The following is a 25,786-nucleotide window of genomic DNA, read 5'->3' as shown; positions in this document are numbered from 1 at the left end:
TCAGTGGAATTCTTTATTCTGAGGAGGCAAGAACTGAAGTTGCTGCTGACATGTATGAATTCGCTGCTGGTAATTCAGATACCTTCCACCCCTAACACTTGTTAAGCATTGTTTTAAGTGCTCGGATATTACGGTGAGCAAAACAGAGTATCTGATCTCCTGGTGAATACTGCAGAAGGAGACTGATGAAAACAAGAAAGCAAATCTGAAAAGTCAGATAATCATAAGTGTAGTAAAGAAAAATGAAGCAGGTTAATGGATTCACTGGGATCCTGGGTGGAGGACTGTACTTTTAGATATGGTCAGGAAAGACCTTAGACATGATGTTTAAGCGGAAACTGGAAATAAATGAAGATATTGAATCATGCAGATATTTTGGGGGAGAGTGTGTTAGGCAAGAGAATGATGAAATGTCAAGACTTTGAGGTGGGGTATACCTGGTATAGTTGTAGAGCGAGGAGACCTGTGTACTTGAGGGAAGTGGGTATTTGTTGTGCTGCCTGGTATTGATAATGTTACCCAGTCTATCTGTTCTACGGCTACAGCCACACCTTAACTACTGTGTTGGCGATTAGCGTTGTGGAAGATGATTAGAACTGCATTTTGAGGACAAAATACATTGATATGTAAGGTATACATTGTAATATATGTAGTATGCATAAAGTATGTAAAGTATATTATATATATATGAATAACAATTCCTTATAAATAGTGCTGCAGAAGTTTTCATCATTGTCACTATCAAGAGCATTATCTCAATTTGCCCCGGGAATCCAGAGGAAAAGCAAAGGTCTTTGAAAGTAACACTTTCCAATTCTAAATGGAATTGCTTTTGCTACTCCCTGAATGCATGGTTGTACATTTGAGTACTTGGGAAAGAACGTAATTTCTTTTTGAAAGAAATGATTTCTACCACATGCCACAACACAGCCTGGCTTGTCCATGTACTCTTTTACATTCTGTTTCCATGTCTGGAATGGAAAGCATAGCACACTTGATTTTATTTTTAAAACAAAATATAGCAACCATGATGATGTTGATGCTGGCAATCATAGCCATGGTGGTCGTAATAGCTAACATGTATGGAGAGTTAACTATTTGCCAGGCACTGGTGCTATGTCCCATTAATGGATTTTCTCTTAGCCCTCATAACACTATGAGACAGGTAGCATGATTAACCTGTCATCTGCCTGAGGAAATGGAGGATTCAGAATGTTTACATAACTTCTCCAAGGAGAGTTAGCAGGAGGAGGAGCCAGGTTTTACACCAGTTTGGCCTATGACTTGGAAATGTGGATCACCCAAAACTCATTTCTGCTTTGATTTCTATTTTCCTATGGTCTATTGGTTGAAGGGTATTTAAGGAGTAGGGAAAATGGGGAAATATATTTGATTTTCTTTAGGAGAATGTTGGAAAGAAAGAATTTCTAGTGTCTCTAAGCACATTGCTTGGGCTATGGGAGCTAAGGGACAGTAAGAAGAGTTTGGCCAATGCCAAAGATGAGATGCAGGTATGAGTTTTATTAGTCACAGCAGAAAATAAGTCACAGTTAGATCCACCATAGAACCTTTAAATACATTTTACTGTTTGGGGCCCAGCCCTGAGTATTAGGAACCAATGTTCCCCTCTGCAAATAGACAATCTTCTGAGTTCCTGATGGCCCAAGGTGAGATGAATTCATACTGAGGATACTTCCTGCAGTTGAGTTTTGAGGCTCCCAAGTCTTAATCTCACTAATGACTACATGGCCACCATATTTGTTTGCAAATACAAAGGCAACATATTAGCTATATTTACTTATGTCCTTTGGATAAATTCTGCAGAAATAATGATCTCTTCACTAAATTGCCCCCACACTATTATTTGCTTAAGCTAATATTTCCTCTTCATTTTCCTCTTCCCTTCTGATGTTTTTGATAACTTGCTGAGAAACACCTGGAGTTTTCAGGTCTCAACTTCAATTATGAAGAAAAAAAATTGCATGGACTTTGTGATAGTACTTTTTCTATGAGACAACATAGCATCTCTGGGTTTTTAATATGCCTTTCAGAAATGGCTGTAGTGAGCTAAAGCATGTTACTTCAAAAAGTTGGGCTGTCTATATGGCCCTCTCACTTAGGACTTTATGAAATACACTGTGTCTAAAAGGGGAAAAACAACTAAAAATATTTATTGCAGAAAATAAAAAAGTTAACCAAAGTATTTTATTGATACATTCTTGGACAATATCACAGAATTGAAAGAGAATGGAAAGAGGGAATTTTTCAGCAAGGGTTGTTTTTCTCCACTAAATTGGCACATAAGCAGCAAGATTAACGAAAGTACTTATTACAAACAGTAAAAAACATACATGCTTTTTTCTAAAGTCCTTATCACACTGATCAAAGGGGGCATGAACAAAACCTCAAGACATGAAAAATCCATATTCTTTCCTTCAAACAGCTTAATAATTATTAAAATTATTGCAAAATATTCATATACCCTAATTAAAATAACAAAAGAACACAAATACAAATATTGAACATAATAAACATGTACTGTAAAATACATTACTGGCATGCATTCCAAAGATCAAGACCTCTATTCAGTTCAGCCAATAACTTCCTTTTATGTAACCTATCATATACCAAAGATAGGTGGAGCATACTTTCTCAGCACAGTTTTTGGTCTTTAAACATCTTTTTTGTCTTAAAAAAAAAAATGATGTGCAGTGGTACTATAATAATTATGCAGTCATGTACAGATGTACTTTTTTAGCCTGCCAAGATCGCTTTAAAATTTTAATCGTTTTAAAATTTTTCCAAATATTCCACCGTCTGAGAGAATAGGGCTCTATCTATGAAAACAAGGCATTCGAAAACAGTGAACCAAGGTACGACATCAGATGGCAAAGTGCAAAAGTCCTCACAAACTGTACAGAAAATTTCAAAACCTTGCAACCTAGAAGTACATACGTAATAAGACAGGTCAGCCCCAAAACGGTCCTGTGGCTCTCACGGTCCATTCTAAAGAGCCGGGGCGGGACTTGAGTTTCAACACTCCCTTTGGTAGGGAAGGTCCAAAATTGCAGCCGAGTTGGCAGTGCTGATGTCAGTGACTTATTAAGCCAAGATAAAGTAAGGATATTTCATAAAGCAGCTGTTTAGGTCACTTGGATCCTCTAACATTGGTCTCCCGGCCGGGGAAGCTCCTCCGGTGATGGGAAGTGGGTAGGACCAAAGAGTCCTGTGCCAGGTTGGGTGACAAAATAACTGAGGGTCTTCTTCCTCCATGGTTCCATGGAATGGAATAGGTTAGATAACCAGGTTATTATAACTGACATACTTCTTTTTTGCAGCAGGGCCTGAAAGAAAAATTAGAAAGTGTGAGTTGCAGTAATAACCCTGTTTGCAAAGGTAGAAATAGAATTAGAACTTTTCACTTGAGGTACAGAGTCAAAGTGGGGTGATACAGCTCTGAAGAACACACACAGACAACTTTGGATTCCTCTGACCGTAAGGCTTTGACCACCAAAGTCTGTGGTTCCCAGTGATTCTCAGATCATCTGTGTTCTCTTCTCTGATATGTCTCCAGCTTCCCTCTTTATACTCTATTAATAAATTTATTGGTTAATAAATTTATTAGCAACGTTTATTAATAAACAATATGTATTAAATGTTTAATAATAAATGTTTATTAATAAATTTATTTGTTTATTTGTTGTTATGCTTTCTAATCAACCAACCCTTAAAGGGTTCACTCACATTGTGGTATATTTCTTTGTGTGCTCTTCTCACAGACCTTTTAATAATAACTGGCCTTTGCTTGGAAAAGGCCAAGTTGCTTGGGTCACTGAAATTAATTGAGGTTGAATGCAGATTAGGTCAGAGTGTCTTCTTCAGTGCTGATTCACACAATCAAATGACTACAGATTGACTTGTGGAGTGTTAACAGTAAGTTGTAAATGGTCATTTGCAGAACTATTTCCATTAAGATGTAAAGCCACTTAAACCTGTCAGGTGTCTGACACATACACACTCTACGTTTGTTTTCCTTAAATGTAGAAATTATTTTTCTACTTGGTAGGGTAATTTCAGGACTCACCTTCACTCACTCACTCAGGCAGTAAATATGTATCTACCGTATTGCAGCCACAGGGCTAGGCACTGATGACCAGCCAAGAGCACAGCAGATTTCATGTCCTCATGCTGGAAATAAAGACACTAGGATCCCAGAGTGTGCCTTTGCTTTAGGTTCTGGTCCTCAATACCAAGTCATACAGTTGCAATGATGTGATATGTTCTGTATTCACTAAATCTTGGTAGTTTTGCATCAGTTTCTGTTGGGCACAAAGTAACTTTTGTGTAGCATTTACTGATGGCTTATTTTGCTTACTGTTTTTAAATTCTAAATAGAAGTGTTCACTCAAGACAGAAATGTCAAGAGCTTTTCAAGAACTCTTAAGTAGGGATTCATATACAATTTTGGAGGAACAGAGAAGTCATATTAACATACTAAGAGAGAGTTTGTCTTTAAACTTTGAATAATACAAGTAGTATGTTACAGGTGCTTGCATGATTATAGATATTACACAGGATACACTATACAACAAGTTGGTCTTCTTTTCTGGATTAAAAATTGGGACTCTCTGACAAACTTTGACTTGAAGACTCACTTTTATTTGAAACTCGTTTCTATATTAAACCATATTGCATTTATTAACTAAAATACAAAAAGATAAATAAGAATAGAATTTTATGAAACTCAGGGCCTCCTGGAAAATCTGGTGATGAGAATTGGGTCATGATATGTCCTCATTTGATGAACACATAGCCTCAATAATGCCCAAATCTTCTAAGAAGTTTCCCATTATCCCAGTGTTGTCTTCAACAATATTATTGGTTTGGGTACAAGGAGGAAAACTTTCAAAAGATGTTTCTTGACTCTGAATCTTATTTTCAGTGTCATAACTAGAAGACCTCAGCTGACAGTTGCAAGCAATAGTCACAGCATGCCTTGTCAAATGCCAACACACTAATTATCCTCAGAAAACCCAGAAGCTGATCTGAATACCTGAGACCACCTTTATTGTGTGAATAATTAAGACTGTTTTCTGTAGCATAACACTCTAGTGAAAACAAAAGTGAATTTCCTTAAATTGGTTACTATAAAACACTAATTTCTCAGGAAGAGTTTTTATCAAAAGAACAAGTAGGTTAGAACCTGACCATTGGCTAGGATTAAATTAAAATCACTATGAGGTTATGTTTAAAAAATTGGATATAAAAATAATGGCATTCCATTGATGCTGTCCCTAGATTATCTTCTTGTGTTCTGTGTAGCCTTGAGATGAGCACTGTTTATGATCACCATTTTACATAGGAAGGGTCTGAGCCTCAGAGGAACAAGCATTCCAAAACTAGGCTGCCTGATGATTGAATCTTTATTTCTGTCTCCATACTATGGTAGGAAGACAGTACTGCAGTTGGACTCACCTGGCCTGGGTTCTGATTTGGCTCTGTCACTTACTTGAATGTGACCTTGCCCAGTGTCTTGATAATGAACTCCTTGTAGCCTTTGTAAAACTGGGAGAGGCCGGGTGCAGTGGCTCACGCCTGTAATCCCAGCACTTTGGGAGGCCGAGACGGGTGGATCACCTGAGGCCAGAAGTTCAAGACCAGCCTGGTCAACATGGTGAAACCTTGTCTCTACTAAATATACATAAAATTAACCAGGCGTGGTGGTGGGCACCTGTAATCCCAGCTACTCGGGAGGCTGAAGCAGGAGAATCACTTGAACCCGTGAGGCAGAGGTTGCAGTGAGCTGAGATTGAGCTCCAGCCTGCACAACAAGAGTGAAACTTTGTCTCAAAAAAAAAAAAAAAAAAAAAAAAAAATTGGGGAGACTAATTGTTACCTGGTATACTGTTGATATCACCAATGTACACAATACCCCAGTTTCTCATCTGGGAATATAATGTATAAATGGATTTTTAAATTACAAAGTTCTATGTAAATGATAAGCCTCAGTACATGCTTTCTTTGTAGAATTGCTACGAACATTGCCCCAAAATTATAATGAAGTTTATGCAGGTCTTAGAAGGGCAATTTGTGTACTTTTCACAGCAATGTCCAGTGTATTATGTTTATTTTTAAACCATTCTAGTCCTGAGAGTAAATAAAATAAGTGCCTGTGGTGTCTGGTAATTCTATTTATTTGACTAGCAATGTAGTTTATGGTCAGGAAAGAAAATTACTGAGCTCAAAATAGTTGTGCAATGAAGCACTTGCTAAGGAAATATACTTTTTATTTTAAAATAGTATGTTTTCCTCTTATAAAGTTACAGATTTTAAAGAAGAATTATAGTATATGGCATTGTCCCGATTAACTTTTGGTTATATCTACTTATCTACATAAGTAGTTCTCAAAACAAGGTATCTTGAAGAGCCAGTGTTTACAGTGAGGTAGTGTTAAGAATACTGGTTTGTGAAATGAATTACTAATACACCATTGCTACTTAAGAAAGGTGAAACATTCCAACTCATTCTTGATGTCTTGTCAAAATCTACACTCAATATGACATTAACTTTATTGAACTTCTTATTTTCTCTTTGCTTTCCTCTGAGATTTTGTCTTATGAAAATTTCATTCCTTGAAGTGCATTCTATTGAACATGCATAACCCAGATTCAAGGAAGTGAAGAAAAAAGTAGAAAAGAAAGCCTCATAGATATTATGTTGGGAAACACTGAATAAGTGATATTAAACAGTACTCTTTCCACCCCATATTTAATTTTTTTATATTTTAAGTAATAAGAAATATTATAGCTCATTAACTATATACTGTGTGTTCTCCTCAGCTCTTTTTGAAGAATGTGTGTATAGATGTGTATGTGAATAAGAACATGTATGAAGTGATTTAAACATCCAAAAAGGATAAAAACAAAATATAACAAAATATTATATAAGCCCTGAATATAACACATTAACATACTGACATCTTGATTCAGGTGCCCCTCCATCTGCTCATAGGAAATACGATGCAATCAAAGCCCTTGACACCCCACGTTCCTCCCCATCCCCCATAGTATCTACTATACTGAACTTGGGATGTGTCATATAGCTACTACAGCAGTTGTCCATAAATTATAGATAGTATTGATTTCTGTGTTTTAAGTTGTGTAAATTATTCCATGCATATCCACTTGAAATCTGGTTTCATATAACATTGTGTTTTTAAGATTTACTTACATTGATTTAATAATCATAGTAACTATATAGCTTTCTATATATTAATGTTAGCATAACAGATTTTCTGTAACTCTTTTCCTATTGATAGACTCTACTTTCTAATGTTTTTGAAATAAGCAATGCTAGAGTAGATGATACCTGCAAAACAATATTTTTGACAAAGTTGAATGACAATGCCATAGGGCGGGATAAAATATTTGTCATGTATTTAACTGATAAAGGATTGATATCTAAAATTTTTAACTTATACAAAGGAATAAATAAGAGACAATCTAATTTTTAAAAACATAGATTCAAGATAAATAGACAATTTGTAGATGAAGAAATATAAATTAAAAATATTCAACCTCATCAACTAGAGAAATGCAAATTAAAACCTTAATAAGATAGCATTTCATGCCTGTACCATTACAAAAGAAAAAGTGAACTAATACCAAGCATTGGTGGGTGTGAAAAAGTGAGAACTCTCAGACAACACTTGGGTATAAATATAAGTTGGTAAATTTACATGGGAGAGCCATTTCGAAATATCTAGAAAACCTAAAGCTATGGATGCCACCGAGTCAGCAATTTCAATTCTAGATCTAGACCTGAGATACTTTCACATGTACACATACACACGCTTAGGATTTCAAAAGCCTTTAATATAACAATTTTCTCTGTGATTCTCCAAGAAAAAATTCTTTTATAGAAGCTAGGCACATAAAGGAGCAAAGTGGGCCAGGTATAAGATATTCAGGAAAGATACAGATCATAGTGAAGTAGAAATCACCTGCCCCATCAAAAAGGCATAATTATGTGGGATGTTACCACAACAGGAAGATAGTACATTTTTTGAGGAGAAGCTTGACTGTGTAATTTTATGTAAAAGTTCAATTTTTCACTCAGCCATCTAACAAATATTTATTGAGCACGTATTATGTGTTGGGCTCTATTCTAAGTATTAGAAATACCTCAGTTTTTAATAAAAGTTTTAAGATCATATTAAAACCATTTAGCAAGTCAAAAAAGAAATAGAGACCAGAGGCTAGACAACATTTCTAGGCTGCTTGTTTTCAACTCTGTGATCCTGTCTGCACTCAGTACCTCAAATGTGCTTGATTATAAAGCACCCTCTCCTGCCCGCCTTTTTAGTGGATCATTTTGCATTATATAAGAACACACTTTTGGAAATACATGGGGATATTTCTTAAACCTTAACCCTGTCTATCACTTCAGTCATTTGTAAACCTCACCCAACTTCTGAATATTGGTTTATTGCCTGATAGAACTTTGTCCAAACTAACTTTTCTATGAACTCATTCAAAGCACTGTCTATGCCTCTTCCCTCACCAACTCTGCTAACTAATGCTTCCCTATCAAACAGGATTCATAGTTGTTATTTTCTTATAAATATTTCAACTGGGAGGGATTCTTTATATTATGGTTTGCAGTTTCTAAAACAAAAAAGAAATACTTTTTTTGTAATTACTTCTGTAGTCAATGGCCTGTTTCCTGCCTGTTCATTTTATTAGTAAATTGCCCTTAGCCCATCACTTAATAGCAAAAGAGTAGATGTTATCTTCAACATCTCAATTCTCATTTGAGATTTCAAAAAAGCTACTAAACTTCCTGTATTTTACAAAGAAGCAATTCATTTTATAATGATCTGCCTTAAATCCTTTTTTAAATTTACTACTCAGTGTAGCACATTACTCAACTTGAGAAGATACAAAGCTGAACAAGAATGAAGAACATGACTACCAAAAAAATGAGACATTCCCAATTATACCAGTTCAACTCTGAACTATAAAACAATGGAGACTTTCTACATCTCCCAAGAGAATGTGAGGCTATTGCTCATATGTTTGGTACCTGGATTTGTTGACACAAAAATCTTGTCAGGGATAAAAACATGATCAGTCAGAAAAATAACTCAGTATTTCAAATCATCATAATTTCCAATCCAGTGGCAAAAACTCCCAAATCTGGATTTCTGTTGATCTACTCAGCCATTCATCTAACAAAATATTATTTAGCACATATTAAATACCAGGAAGTTTAATACATGCTAACATTAAAAGCAGACATGGGAATCTGCAAGCTGTTTACTTTAACATTTACTCACTTCTCATTCATCGTATATTCAGATTATTTAAAAAATATTTATAGGAAGCTGCCAGGTGTCATCAGCAAGGGATTGGCATATCCTTTTTTTTCTACTCAATGAGATAAAGATAAGGCATGAATTTATACACTAAACTCACACTGAGAGGAACCCCCCCGAAGCAAATTGGCACCCCTCCCTAATGCTGAATAAGGGAGATAAGGTCAGTGGATGGCGAGGCAGCAAACCTGTTACCATATTTGGAGACAATAGTGATCCAGTTCAAGAGAATGGAGAAACATCAGCCTAGATAACCTTAGAGAAAATGTGCGACATGTTTGCCCCATTTGTGCCAGGGACACAGAAATGAGTCAGATACAGTCTTTATTGTTATAGAACTTATATGATAATGCAAAAAACTATTACATATCTGTGATGAGTACTTAAAGATATTTTACAAAGACTGATTTTGTCTTGGAAGAGGATATACTGTGCTAAGCCCAGGAAGGCTTTTCAGTGGAAGGGGCATTGATTTGGACCATGCAGTGTGAGACAATTAAGAAGAGGGCAGGGCAATATAAAGGTACACTTCGTTTCCAAAGGTACATGGAGAGGAGAGTCAGATAGTGCTGGAAGTCAAGGTTGGAAAGGTACACAGGGCCACATAAATTACTTCAATATATAAAACTTCAATAAACCTGCAGATTGTTATAACAAATTCAGGGTACTGTCAGAGGCATCTGAACCAGAGCAACTCCACTTTGAATAGGGACTGGGCAAAATAAGGCCAAGACCTTCTGGGCTGCATTCCCAGGAGGTTAAGTTACTCTAATGATAGAGGCAGGAGGCAGAGAACTGCCTAGGCAGATAGGGAAGGGTCCCCGGAAAATCTGACCCGCCCCACAGGTGTTTACAACAGATGTTTCATGCAGAAAAGGGGGCAGTGGACTGGAGACTCACATGTACTGGGGGAATGGGGTGGAGCCACCAGAAACAAACATCTTATTCAGGGGAAGAGCCTGGCCTCTTCGGCTCCTGTGTGGTGACCCTGGTATTCAGTTTGTGAGGTGGAAACCCACTTGCAGGACCCCTCTCTTTTCTGAGAGCTTTCCTTTCACTTAATAAATTCTGCCCTCCTCACCCTTCAGTGTGTTCGTGTACCTAATTCTTCCTGGTTGTGAGATAAGAACCTTAGCTGAACTAAGGAGCAAAAATCCTACATCACTAAGTCACAGGATGAGATAGGAGGTTAGCACAAGATACACATCATAAAGACTTTGCTGATAAAATAGCATATAGTAAGGCCAAATCCCACCAAAACAAAGACAGTGACGAAAGTGACCTCTGGTCATCCTCGCTGCTGCCCTCCCACCAGTTTACAAATGCCATGACAACATCAGGAGGTTACTCTTTATGGTCTAAAAAGGGGAGGAATGAATAATCCACTCCTTGTTTAGCAGATAATCAAGAAATAACCATAAAAATGGGCAACCAGGCTGCTCTGCCTATGGAATAGCCATTCTTCATTTTACTTTCTTAGTAAACTTGCTTTCTCTTTGCACTGTGGACTCACCCTGAATTCTTTCTTGTGCAAAAGCCAAGAACCCTCTCTTGGGGTCTGGATCAGAGAGTACCAGTAACAGTCTGATTCAGTACCAGTGCCAGAAACAGAAGAACGAACAAGGCAAAATTTCTATGATTGTTTAGCTTTCTAATGGAAGTTCTCATAAAAAGCCTTTAATGCTAAAGCAGTGGTACTTGAGAAGCCACAGGGAAATATTAACGATTTTGAAGAGGATCCTCACACTTGCTTTTGTCTCTCTGTAATGTCCTTCTCTGCCCTTTTTCCTTAATTGGTTTCCTGTTCTCTGCTCTGGTTGGTTTTAGTTTCTACTCACTTGCTCCAAGTGGCCTTTCCTAGCCCTCCAGACAAGTTAGATGTTCCTGCTCTACCCTCTCATGACCTCTCTACAATTCCTTCCTCATATACAACCAGGGTGAAGCACTAATTTCTCATATGTGTCTCCAACATTAGAACTTTAAGTATCAGGATGGTAGACACAGTGTTTTTCTAGTGCTTGGGAAGTGTGCAATGTATAGTTTGGTGCCCAAAATATTTTTGGGATGTGTTACCATAGAGGAGCCTTTTGTAACTGCCCTTCCTGCCCACTGCATAAAGAAAGACCACGGCATTGTAGTAGAGAAAGAGCTTAATACGGGAGGCTGAGGCAGGAGAATGGTGTGAACCTGGAAGGCGGAGCTTGCAGTGAGCCGAGATCGTGCCACTGCACCCCAGCCTGGGCGACAAAGCAAGACTTCATCTCAAAACAAACAAACAAACAACCACAAAAAACAAACAAACAAAAACGTAGGAGATGGAGTTTGCACTCATATCATCTCATGCAAAGCTCACAGGTTAGGGGTTTCTCAAAGACAGTTTAAGGAAAGGGGTGGGAGTGGCAAGGTAACAGGTGCTTGCTGCTGATTGGTTGGGACAGAGATGAAATAGTGGGCCAAAGCTGTTTTCCTGAGGACTAAATTGCTTCTGGGTGTGGCCACAGGAGTTGGGGGGCTGGCGATCGAGGGGGAGCCATGAGTGTCAGACATGCAAAACAAACAGAAAAGATATCTCAAAAGGCCAGTCTACAAGCGTGATGTTATTTGCAGATGTAATTGGGGGAAGTTGCATGTCTTAGAACCTCTGGAATAATGACTGACAATCATGCATGTCTGAGCCTTAGCAGGACTCAGCCTCCTCTCCCTCTCCTCCTCCTAGCCTGGTGGTCTCCCTTTAGCTTTACAAAAGTGGTTGAGCTTTGGGCAAGGCCTATTATCATTTAAATTGTAGCCTAAATGTCTTCCAAAGTTAGCTTGGCCCAATAGCCCAGCAATAATTAAGGCAAAGGCCAGATGGGGGTTGAGTTAGCTCCCTTACTGTTAGAATTTTCTCACTGATGTAGCTTTTGCAAATGCAGTTTCACTTTGCTCTCTGAAGTCATTGTCAGCTCTAGGAGGGTCTTAGAGATGAATAGAACAAAAAAATATATGTGGGAACTTCATGAGCTTTGCCATCCTTTTTTTCCATCCCTTTTCTCAGTATTCTCCTATGGGTTATTGTATTCAAAGCTAACCATTATTATAACTCCTCAGATTTCCTTTGTAACTTTTAAATCACAGTATTCTTTTCCCCCCCTCTGTTTGCATCTAAACATGGCCAAAACAGCCTGGCTAAATTGAGAAATCAATTTTCAGTTCTGTCATGAAAAGAGTACATGAACGTTTTAGTGTTTCCTTAAAAAAAAAAAAAAAAAAAAAAAAAAAAAAAAAAAAAAAAAAAAAAAAAAAACTAATTTGTACTTTAAAATGTAAAGCATCAAACAGAGGTTTACATCGTTCTTAAATGGCATATTTGAAACAAATAGACAAAGTCTCTGTCTTAAAACATCTTTAAGCTTGGCTAAGTTAAAATCTAGGTAATTTGCTGCTGTATATGTTTTACTTTGGAAAAAAATAGATATGCATTAAATTATCACATCAGATTTCTACTTTTTCTTATGCACTTTGGGCATTGGAAAGCTTTTGTGCATTTTACAATTTCAATGCATTATAGATGCGAGCAATCTGGAGCATATTATGAATGCAGTGCAATCATACATCCAAGATCGAAGCTGTGAACCAAAGTCAGTCTTAAGGCTAATGTTACAAACAAGGCAATAGTGACAAAATAGCAGCAGAGTAGTACTTAGTGTTCCTGGATGAAAAGCTCCTGCTGAAATCCAGGTCTCGCTATTTTTGGATAGGGCATTCATAGTCTCTTCATTCATTCCTTCATACATTTATTGAACTTTTACTAAGAGCTCACAGTGTACTAGTATAGCCTGGCTATAAACTAGTGGCACAAAGGTAAGGAAAAATAGTCTGTATCCTTGAAATGTTTCTGGTTCAGTACAATTCGACATGTATCTGTTGAGCACCTACTATTTGTCAGATACTGTTTTAGGCAATAGGGATGTAGCCATGTTACTGTGCAGGTTCAGTCCCTGCTTTCATGGAGCTTAAATTCAACTTGGAAAGACAGATCTTAAACAAACAATAACAACAACAACAACAACAAAACAGGCCAGGTGCAGTGGCTCATGCCTGTAATCCCAGCACTTTGGGAGGCCAAGGTGGTCGGATCACAAGGTCAACAGATCGAAACCAGCCTGTCCAATATGGTGAAACCCTATCTCTACTAAAAATACCAAAATTAGCCAGGTGTGGTGGGCACCTGTAATCCCAGCTATTCAGGGGGCTGAGGCAGGAGAATTGCTTGAACCCAGGAGGTGGAGGTTGCAGTGAGCTGAGATCGTGCCACTGCACTCCAGCCTGGGCGACAGAGCAAGACTTCATCTAAAAAAAAAAAAGCCAAAAAAACAAAAAATCAATCAGGTGTGGTGGCATGCACCTGTAGTCCCAGCTACTCAGGAGGCTGAGGCAGGAGAATCCCTTGAATCTAGGAGGCGGAGGTTGCAGTGAGCTGAGATTTCTCCATTGCACTCCAGCCTGGCAACAGAGCGAGACTCCGTCTCAAAAACAAACAACAAAAAAAGTAGATGCAGCCAATTCTCTTTATTCATGGCACTGATATTCTATAAAGTCACCACAAACATTGAATTATTGAATACTGAACCACTGCTTCTAGAGCAAAATACGGCGTTAGTTACCTATACCCCTCCAGTCACAACATAACCTTATTTTATGTATATGTTCGGTTAAAAACACTTTATTATTACATATTGTTGACTCATTAATATTGAAATCAGAGCTGACGAATGCCTATAAAAATTTCTCTAACACAGGTACTTTCTTCTGAAGGCATGACACATCATAGCCTTCTTGCACTTAGGAATATGACACAGCACTTTAGTATTTGTACGGGAGTTATTTTAAACTGCAAAACCACCAACCAAAATCACAGGTGTAAAATAGACTGAGAAAAGGACACTTGTTCAAATATGAGAGCTGAAACCAGAAGGTAGGGCATCATCCTTTTTGACCTCAACTGCAAATGTGTGCATTGGGTGTTTCAAATAGTTGGTGCACTGCACATTCCTGTGAATGACTGTGAAAATGCCGTAAGTATTGATGTTGAGGTTACCAATCAATTTCAGCATGTAGGTGAATTTGCAAATATAAAACTTACTAATACTGAGAATCAGCTGTATTATAATGTCATAGAATCCCCAAAACTGAAAAAAACAGCCTGAGGGCATTATGCTGAGGTTGCTCTCCAAGGCACAGAGAGGATGACTCTTTCTTACTTATCTCCATAGGTAGGAGGTGCCAATTACAAGAAAGAAGACCAGCTAGGAATGGATGGAATAATTAGGACTATATGTTAAGTGAAATTCCAAGTCAGTACTACAGTGGGGTTCTAAATAACAAGCATATAGAGATGCCGCTGCTTTCACCAACACCGTGTGGTGTGGCAGGCCAGTTCTTCCTAACAGTCACACGCACAGGCCTCCATAGCACTCCAGTTATACAGGCAAACTTCCACAGCACCTGCCTTCACACTAAGTTAATAATTAAACCTAGGGAAATCGATGCCCAGGCACCAAAGCCAGAAATGAAACATGTTTGGTAAGAGCCTTGCTCAGGCTTCTCCTGACACCTGGGGTAAGTCAAGATAATAAAGATAGTCCTATGCTCCTTGTACCAGGACCCATCTTGGGTTGAATAAATTTCTGGGGTGCTTGAAGTAACTTTCCAGACCCAAGTTGTAGGTAACATAAGATAGAAGTAATCACTCCATTACCAGGGCCCTCATAGGTTAAGTAGATTTAGGGGATAATTCTGGCCTCTGACCTTTTAGTTACAACAAAATTAATCAGGCATAGACAACGGTGACTATGATACTGCACGTAGGCATATAGTTTGAAACATATATAAGCACTGGAAAAACTTTACAATTGTGAGTTGGTCTGGTGAATTATCTCTGACCTTCTCTCTGAACCTGGTTACAGACATAAACTCTCTTCTTTCCCAGTTTGTCTGCATCTTGTTATTGGGTCACAAGAACACACAGCCAGACCCGGTTTGGTCTGGGAACCATGTCCTTTTATGAAAGCATCCTTGAGGCTGGAGCTACTTTTTCTTTTCTTTGTTTTCAATGTGAGAAGGGCATGTGTGTGCCGTCACAGTCAAGTCCTGTTAAGTTCAGTGGCTTCTTGTTTTGACTGCAGATCTCAGAGGACCAAGAGGGCTCAAAGGAGAGGAAACCAGAAAGCTTCCTGGCTAGGAAAAGAGAAGAGATGAAGGGAACCTTAACTATTTTTCCTTTCTTGAAATCCAACTAGGCTTAACCTGACAGGCAAAAGACAGAACCTCAGAGTAGCAGCTCTGTCTAGGATTAAAGATGGCTGGAATGTCACAAGGATTGTGTATTTTGGGATCCTGGCCATGGGAGATGGAAAGGTTGGGACCTAGGACAGATAGAAGTCAGACAAAGCTCAACCAATATAAAACAAATATCTACTAAGTTTTAAGTACAGGTTGCTGGGGATACAGAGGGAGTAAGATGTCTTTGTCCTCAAAGATTTAACAGACCAGAAGCCTGCGTGGTTAAACTGGGTTGGCACTGACTGTGAAGTTTGAGAATGTAAGTCACTTCTCATACATAGGCTTCTCTTGTGTATGAAACTGACCAGCTCACACTCAGACTGGAATACAATGTGTCAGTCTCAACACTAGAACTCTGGAGTTACAGTTCCTTTTGTGTTCTGCTTATATTTCATATATATTTGTTAATTTATTTAATAGCTACTCCTCTGAGTCAAAGAAACTAAAAACAACAGTGAATTTCAGGGTGTCTTATTGTTTTTTGTTTTAACGTGAACAATAATCATTTTAAAAAATTTAAATAGTCTATGATTTAGTACAAGCAACATGCATTTGAAAAAAAGTATTAAGAATATTTAAAAAGGACCCTGTTATCTGCATTAAGATGTTCATGATGATGTACAATATAATTTGCAATTTTAAATAACCCAAATGCCTAACATTAGAGGGTGATTACATTCTAATACATTCTTTTGATGGAGCATTTTAAAACTGCCAAAGGTGATAATGATGATTAAGACTATGGAGCAACATGGACAATGCTTATGCTATATTGTTAATAATATTTAATACAAAAGGACAGGTTTGAAAATTGCAAGTATTCTGTAATTAAATCTGCATCAAAAATATGAAAGAAAATAAAACAAAATTTTAAAAGCCATAAGAAAATGGGTGACCTTTTCAAATATTTCAACACTGTAAAAGACAAAACAAAACGTTGTGGGACTGTTTTAGATTACAGGAGACTGAAGAAACAAAAAGATTAAAAATGCCTGATCCTTGATTACAACACAGATTTTTTTTTAAAGGAAACAGCCATATTGGGAAAATAATATATTGACTTTATAGCAAAAATAATACATCAATATTGAATTTATTAGATGAGAAATGGTATTGAGGTTTTGTAGGACAACGTTGTTCCTAGGAGGTACAGGCTGAAGTATTCAGGAGTGTTAGAGTCATGATGTCTGCAACTTGCTTATAAACAGCTATATGGGGAAAACCTGTGTGTGTGTGTGTGTCTGTGTATATATATATATATATATATATATACGCACATATATATATCTATAGAGAGAGAGGAGAAAATGAATATGGCAAAATGTTAGTGAATGGTGATTACATGTTCCTCATTTCAATGTATTTGTAAGTTTTAAACTTCTCAAAATAAAACGTAGGGAGAAATGTCTTATAAAGCTCTATTAGGGTAGTTGAATTATACTGTTTTTACATTTTACTTTGTACATTTTACTTTTTTAACTACATTTTCTATAATGATATATTTTTATACTGAATGTAAATTAGTTTTTTTTTTTAATGACAAGATATAGGTAGATGACAGTGACCATCTCTGAGGCCTGAATAGCCTCTTCTTTTTTTTCTAGGGTTTCTTTAGAATGAAGGGAATTTCTTGTTCTGCAAATTTTGTCCTATGGGCTCCTGCAAAGTAATCTCTGAAGAGGCCTCTAAGGGGTGACTCTCCTACACAATCTAATCCCCCCATTTTGTCTTCTGTCATTGTTTTTGTTAGATTGACCAATAATTTAAAATGACTGTTATAAATTCTGACTCCGTATTAATTACAAAATGACCCTTTCTTCCAGGCTTTTGGGAAAATAGCTCTAAGAATTTTGTCTAGTCTTCACTTTTTTTCCCCCATACAACGTGTACCTACCTTATGTAATAAATGGCCTCCTAAAATATTTTTTGAGGCATTCATATGTTGAATACACCTATGAGAGACTTCTCCCCCTAACGTCAGAGTGGAATTTTGTTTTTTCAATAAAGTATCTCTATTTAGCTGTTTTATAACTTTAGCTTTTAAACTATGTAAATCATGATGTCATGTCCCAGGAGAAAGTGCTGGAATGGATTGGTAATGTCTGTTGAAAGTAGGAAGTGGACAGCACCAGCCAGGTAATGGACTAATCTGGACTAAGTCATGCATCTCTACACTGGAACTTGTTGGCTTGGCTTATCCTCAGAAGAAACCCTGGTGGGCACACCTTTCTACAGAGGGTTGGCTTCCCTCCTACAGAGGAATATCATTGAGATGCAGTGATAAGTAGAAGTGAAAATGTAAACACTGTGCCCTGGGTCAGAAGGATAATCAACACCTATGACCTTTCCTGGCTCTTCCAAGCCAAGGCCTTTACTTCTGTGTGTGTGTGCGCCTGTGTGATGTCTCAGGAGTTGATTTATTTGAAGGACGGAGAAAATATAGAAATGGAAGGAAGAAGTGGGGGAGAATTCTGAGTCTGGCCCCAAGGTTCATACAGACAAAGTTACTACTACATAAAACCCAGGCCAAAAGTATCCACAAGAGAGGAAAAGAGGCTGTGGAGGCAGTGATACCCTCTAACTATCTGTTCTGGAATGTTCTTCCCCAAGATATCCCCAAAGATGGCTCTTTCTCTTTCTTCAGGATTAAATTTCTCCTCCTTGGAGAGGCCCTCTTTCATACCCTCTGTAAAAACAGCACTTGCCAACCCCCAGTTGCTCCCCCCTAGTTAACTACAACTTATTTTTCATCACATCACTATCACTCTCTGAAATGTTCTAATTTGTTTATATTTCAATGTGTTTTCTTGTCTGCCCTCTGGAATGTAAACTGCTCCTGTCTCGTCTTGATGAAAATTATATCCACAGGACTTAGAACTGTGGGTTATTGCCTGAAGCTAGGAGTTTGAGAATAGCCTGGACATTAAAGTAAGACCCCATCTCTGTAAAAAAAAAAAAAAAATAATAATAATAATAATAATAATAAAACAACAGCTGGGCATGGTGTCAAGTGCCTGTGGTCCCAGCTACTTGGGGAGGATGAGGCAGGAGGATCCAGTGAGCTCAAGAATTCAAGCCTGCGGAGAGTGAGCTTTGAGTGAGCTTTGATTGTGCCACTGTGCTCTAGCCTGGCGACAGAGTGAGACCCTCTCTCTAAAGAAACAAAAAGACAAAAATAATGGAATGTGTAAAAGGTGAGAGGTCCTTGGTTTGGGATTAGTAGGAAATAATGACAAACAGGTCCCAATTCAACATTCTGTCTTATATTCCTTAAAACTGGTGCCTTTGACTGTATGCTTTCAGCTGGTATTTTCATCTCCTTTTTGAGATAGATGCAAAGTGGTGAGGAAACTGACAATGCTGTCCTTATCTGCTTCTATTAGTAGGGACAGTCTCTGATCCTCCTAGCCACTGAGCAATTCTTCTAGTTACCTAATCAGGGGAAAAAATAGTTATTTATTGCAGGGAATGATGAAGAGTATCTAAAATTATTGACTGAGGGAAATAGAAAAGAGACTGTATTCTGATAAAGTATGGATGGGACAGGTCCCTAAGAATTCCATGCCTGAATTAGGAGAGTGGCTTCTACTGGACAAATGAAAGAGTACACTAGAAATCAGTTATGGCTGTGGATGTTTCAAGCATGGTTAGTTGAGGGAAGAAATTGAGGGCATCTGTGGCGTGGGCCTCACTCACCAAAATGTCCTTGCTCCGTTGTTGCTTTCTCATGGACAGAGCATTTGACAGAGTGGTTAATACAGGCAGCCATGGTTCTGCAACTCTGGGCACCTATGGCTGATCAGAGCAATACAGCCTGTACCCAGACATATTAGGCTCACAACAGTTCCGTATTTTCCATCTTCACTGTTTTCTATGGACGTGCTTTCTGTCCTCTTCATTTCTCAAGCATGGTGCCAGTCTGTTGCTTTGAAGCTAGCTTAAGTTCCAGGTAGGAGATGGTGGATTGATATTGGCTCTCCAATAAGTAGATTAGATTCAAGGAGTTTCAGACTACTTAAATTATTTTAGGGATATATATCAAGTTCCTTATTTTTTATTTAAAAAAAAATGTTTTTGGGGTGGGGCGCTCTCACTCTGTTGCCCAGGCTGGAGTGCAGTGGCCCAGTTACAGCTCACTACAACCTCAAACTCCTGGGTTCAAGTCATCCTTCCACCGCAGCTTCCCAACTAACTGGGACTACAGATGCATGCCACCATGCCTGACTCATTTTTAAATTTGTTGTAGAGTTGGGGTTTGTTGCCTAGGCTCTTGTTGAAATCTTGGTCTCAAGTCATCCTCCCATGTCAGCCTCCCAAAGTGCTGGGATTACTGGTGTGAGCCACGTGTGCCATCGTGTCCTACCTAAATTCCTTATTTCAGATTGATGGGGTTATAGCCTTGCCTTAAACATATTCTGCTTGTTGTGGTGATGTCTAGTGGACCTGGCCACACTGTCCATTCCTCTTTGCACTTAGGGCCAGACAACTTGTGATGTAATTTGAGGGATCTAACAGGAGCCTGGAATTCCCATCACTAGAATTTAGCAAGGGTCTTACAGAAGTGATCACTTAGCTGGACTGAAGGCAATGAGTCTGGAGAGACTAGATTGAGGAAGCTTAGGAGTTCCTTCCATTAGGAGCAATAAAGAGATCTTGAAGATGAGAGCACAAGCTGGGTATTAAATGATATTAGAGAATTACTGTTAATTAGGTTAGATATGATAATGGTATTATGATTATGTTGGAGAATTGCTGTATTTTGTGATAAGCTAAAATAATTTGGAGTACTGGTATCTGTAGGTAACCCTAAAATGTTTAAAGACAAAAATACATAGGTATAGATAAAGCAAACATGGTAAAACCTTAACAGTTAAATCTTGGTGGTGGATGATACCACCAAGCTGGAGCTTGTCTCACTTTTATCTCCTAACATCTACCACCAAGAATTAAGACTGTCAAGGCAGTCTTCTCTATGTATCTCGAGTGCCACTGCACTCCAGCCTGGGTGACAGAGTGAGAGCCTGTCTCTAATTCAGGAGTGATCATCAAAATAGCCACCAGGATGAAAAGAGCAGTGGGAAAACACAAGGGGCCGGGCATGGTTGCTCACACCTATAATCCCAACATTTTGGGAGGCCGAGGTGGCGGATCACTTGAGCTCAGGACTTTGAGACCAGCCTGGCCAACATGGTGAATCCCTCTCTCTACTAAAAATACAAAATTTAGCTGGGCATGGTTGTGCATGGCTGTTGTCCCAGCTACTTGGGAGTCTAAGGCAGAACAATCTCTTAAACCCAGGAGGCAGAGATTGCAGTGAGCCGAGATCACCACTGCATTTCAGCCTAGGCAAAGGAGCAAGACAGAGACACAAGGATTGTCAACATTTAGCTGTATGACCCTGGCCAAGTTACTTTACCTCTTCATGACTTGATTTTCTCATCTGAAAAATGGACAAAGTAATAGTACTATAGTATAACAACTCTAAAGTTGTTCTAAGGATTGAAGGAGTTATCATATTTAAGGAACTTAGAACAGGGCTTGGTAAAATTTATCATCTATATATTTTATCTATGCTTAATCTTCTGAATGCATTTGGAGAATTTCTCTGCGCACACATATAACATTGACACGTTTGCAAGGGCTTTTCCCTTGACAGAAAGGGGTCCTTCTAAAGCAGGTCAGTCTGCCTATAAAATGAAACTAAGTTCGTTGTTTGGTTTTTGGACACTGTTAGGGTGCCAGCAACTGTCCTTGAGAAGGTTTAAGGAGATGTCAGAGCACCTAGTGCATTTAATCCATTCATTGAAACAGGAACCTGTCAAATTATTGTCAACATGTTTCCATTTCCTTCCACGCATACTGCCATCATTAGCCACTGTTCCGCCTCTGTGAAAGTGTGATTTCAAAGTCTTGTGCTTTGAGAGGTTGTATTATTTAAGTGGACTCAAAGGGGAAAGCAGGGAATTGGCAAAAATGACAGTTTCTTATTCTATGGAATAGTACTGTGCACATAATCAATGGCCCCTGCTAGTCTCTCGTATAACAACGTCAACTCTGTGCAATATTGGAACTGGGAATCATTGAGTTTGAGAACCTCATTGTGGTGATGTTACACCATATGCAAAATCAGTCACTGGAGACTATAAATGAGCATTTATTTATATATTTTCTCCATTTTGGTTTAATAAATTGGATATCTATTGATTAGTGCTAGAAGAATGCCAGTTAGATTAGCTGAAGTAAATTTATTCACTACTCAATTTTGCAGTAAAGAACTGATCTATGTCTGCATTGATAAAGTGAAGACTGGGACAACTACCAAGCTGATTCTGTTGAAATGACTACAACCAAAGCTATCCATGCACATCTCTGACATATGTCTGCACCTACACATTGAGCCCATATGGCCCAGGTTGGTTATCAAAAAGACTCAGCAGTTATCACTCAGAATCCCACATTCCCCCAGAAACTTTATGTATCCAACACCCAGAACAACTTGTTACTTCTCAAAGAGGAGTCTACCTTATACAATTTGACCAAAACCTGAAAACTGTGTGGGATGAATCTTCATGGAAAAAACCAATATTGCCAAAATAATGAAACACCAAAAATATTTTCTCTTGATAGTTTTTGTTCTTAGAAATTAAGAGGTTAAATATGGATCCTGTGAAGAACTTAAGCATGAGTCCTAGATGATGCAATAAACAGTACAAACAGTTGTGCTCTGAATGTAGTAGCATCTGTTGAGCATTTATTATGTGCTAGAAATAGTGCTAAGCATTTCATATTCACGGGCCCTTTTAATCCTTCCAGCAAGCTCTGTGCAGTAGGTACCAGCATTATTTCTACTTTACCAAAGTAGATCTGAGGCTAAGAGAGGTTAAGGAACACATCCAATGCAATTTCAGATATCCCCACCTTTTCTGAATCATGGTTTTGGTAAAACCAGAGAGGGCTATGAGAGGAGGGACTGACATCGGGAGACAGAGGTAATTCTCATTCAACAAACATTTTCCAGCTGTCTACTATGTGCCAGACATGGCTGGATAGTAAGTGCCAAAAAGTCGTGGACAACATCATTGTTGCTCAGTTCTTTTTATCTTTAGCACCTATCACCTCTTGATTTCTTTTCTGAAATTCTATCTCCCCAGCTTCCATGAATGTTCAAGTTGTTGCAGGAAGCTGCAAATGCTGTGAAGTGCTCAGGGAGTATCGGTGGTAGAATTATTAGCATGGATATTTAGATTCCGGGAGACTGAGGAGCCCTTTTTAGGCAGTGATACCCACTGGCAGCAAAGCCTGGCAGGTAAGATTCCACTGTTCAACATCACCTTTCTTCTCCCTGAGAGGACCAGTGCAGGACACACTTTGAAACATAAATCAGGATTTGTTTGGGCTTGGAAGGAAGATCTGAAATAAAGAATATAATCACAGGCCAAATTTAAATTTCTCTTGAAATTTTGAGAAATGGTTATGGCTGGAGGAAAAACAAAGTTGAAGACTGCCGAACCTTTACATTCCTCAAAAAAAGAAGATGGTATTACCTAGGTCATGATGTGAGAGGCAATATGAAGTCATAGTTAAGGTGAGGCTGTTCATGTCAAAATTCCTGGATTTAAATCCCAGCTTTGCTGTGATCTTGTGAGAGATCATCAAGTCTCAGGTTTCTTGCCTTTAAACTGTCTATAAGATGAGGAAAATGATTAAATAGTGATTGTTGGGAGGATCCACTGTGATGCTGTATGTGAAGTGTGTAGTATAGTGCTGGACATTTAAGAATATACTCTTATTATGACCATCATCACTACCACCACTACTACTACTACCATTATCTTTATTTACATTACGATTCCACCATCATAATTATTATCAAAAGTTAGTCATCTGTATGAGACAATGGAATTCAGAAGAGTGACCATATGAAAACTCAGCTGGAAGTCCCTGTTTTATAGGCTGAACTCCTTTTGTAGGTTATCATTTCTTTTTTTCTTTCTTTCTTTGTGTGTGTGTGTGTGTGTGTGTGTGTGTGTGTGTGTGTGTGTCACCCAGGTTGGAGTGCAGTGGCAGAATCTCGGCTCACTGTAAGCTCTGCCTCCCGGGTTCACGCCATTCTCCTGCCTTAGTCTCCCGAGCAGCTGGGACTACAGGTGCCTGCCACCATGCCCGGCTAATTTGTATTTTTAGTAGAGACAGGGTTTCACTGTGTTAGTCAGGACGGTCTTGATCTCTGACCTCGTGATCCACCCGTCTTGGCCTCCCAAAGTGCTGGGATTACAGGCGTGAGCCACCACGCCCAGCCGTAGTTCATCATTTTAACATGAAATTGATGTAAGACGGGATTGCCAGCTTTTGCTATTCCTTATGAGAGAGGTCTAAACTCTGAAACTGATCTTCAATACAGTCCCTTAGGCCTTTAGTGAGGAGGAGATTTCCCAAACTGTGATAGTATGTAAGAAGAATATATTTTTGCAGAGAAAACACAGGAGCACAGTTACATAGTAGGTCTTCATATCACTTCAGAGAGTGGCCATCTATCTCTAGATTATCAAGTTTGGATAAAGAAACCTTTTACTTTTGGAGAAACTTCCAGTTTTTGGTGGCAGCAACATGGGTAATTCTTAATATCCAGGCTATCTAGGAGAAGCAGGGTTGTTGTGTTACTTGGGAGAAAAACACCATCGTTTCTGCAAGTACTTCCAAATAGCGTTCCCTAGGATAGTCACCATACCTGGGGTCTGTCACCTCAAGCCATCATAAAGTTCACACCATTACCACAACCACCCATCTTATTGGGAGAATGAGGTAAACTATCAGGCAATACATATTTACCAGATCTCCAATATGAATCATATTATACCAGGTTCTAGTGCTGTGATAGATGCACAAATATATGAGGCATAACATCAGCCTTCAAGAGACTTCTAAGCTGGGACAAGAACTAAACCACCTATGAACATATAAGGTCTCCAATGTCAGCAAGATTATCACCAAAGACCCTGCTGTTCTAGAGGTAGTGATGTCTGAAAAATGACCATATGCCCAGGGAGTTGTTTTCCTGAAGCAGACTTAGAGGCCAATATGCCAACCACCTCCCAACTAGGAAGTCTAGGCTGTTAACTTGGCAGACGGTCTTTGGACAAGTCTCCTCCCCAGGTAGGCCTGGTCTTCTGGTTGGGTAGCTTCTGGCTTTTTAAATTTCTATTTTTATGTCTGATTCTACTCTTGCTGTGCTGTGGGTGAGGTGTCTCAATTTCCAACTCCCTGGTATCTAAGTGAATAATTTTCTCTTTTTGGGTTATATTCTATTAATGCCATATTTCCAAGTCTGAGCTCTCCTAGAGGTTTGGGATTATTTTTCTGCAATCTTTTTGGTGCTGCCTGGGTCCAAGGCCTTCTCTTTTGTTATAGCTAAACCCTTTATAAACAGTCAGTGAGTTATAGGGTTCATTTGTTTATTGTGAGAAAAATATACAGGGGAGGGAAGAATGGGATGAAGCTGTACAGGTCTCAAGGACTATTTGAAATGGAAAGGAAAGGCATTATATTACATGGTTGATGAAAGAGAGTTTCCTTAATAATAGTGATGGTTAACATTTATAGAGTGCGTCCTATGCTCAGACATGGTATTAAGTGCTATGCACAGACTGCCTCATCAACTCCCTGAGAAGATGCTTTCATTCTCCCATTTTGCAGATGGGAAAAGAGAGGCACAGAGAGATCAAGTATAACTCCCAAGGCCCCAAGGTTGGCTGAGCTAGGCCATCCGACTCCAGAGTTCATATCTGAACCCTGCAAACCTCTTCTTTTAATAAGAGATGTCAGTCTTGCTAGTCCACATCATCTTGGAAAATGGAAATATTGTAAGGCAGAAGGGTGAAGGAACTGAGCAGATTTAATGACATGTAAGGTCCTTTCCTCTGAAATGTACTACCATACCTCTGATGCCACAGTGAGTGATTCTGATAAAACACAGGAATGGGTTTCAAAAGCAGATAACAGAGTTTGTCCATAGTAAGCATCTTTGACAGAATTTCCTATCTTGAATACTCTCTCCTTCCTCCCTGCCTCTAAGAGACCTCACATTGG

The 25,786-nt window shown here is 38.7% G+C and overlaps 1 protein-coding gene across 2 annotated transcripts in view; it reads right to left on the bottom strand.

Annotated features, from left to right (window-relative positions):
• Positions 1 to 2,183: 2,183 nt before the first annotated feature.
• Positions 2,184 to 25,786, bottom strand: part of GRM7 (glutamate metabotropic receptor 7) — a 923,309-nt gene continuing 899,706 nt past the window's right edge. Inside the window, exon 10 of one of the 2 annotated variants that reach the window (XM_030938287.1) lies at positions 2,184 to 3,344. In XM_030938287.1, coding sequence (XP_030794147.1) covers positions 3,295 to 3,344 — 50 coding nt within the window. In that variant the 3' untranslated portion in view covers positions 2,184 to 3,294. The remainder of the gene's footprint in view (positions 3,345 to 25,786) is intronic. The other variant, XM_030938284.1, reaches the window with a different exon arrangement.

The sequence above is a fragment of the Rhinopithecus roxellana genome, chromosome 1 (assembly GCF_007565055.1).
Source record: "Rhinopithecus roxellana isolate Shanxi Qingling chromosome 1, ASM756505v1, whole genome shotgun sequence".
Taxonomy (NCBI): domain Eukaryota; kingdom Metazoa; phylum Chordata; class Mammalia; order Primates; family Cercopithecidae; genus Rhinopithecus; species Rhinopithecus roxellana.
This window is presented reverse-complemented; position numbering and strand designations above follow the sequence as displayed.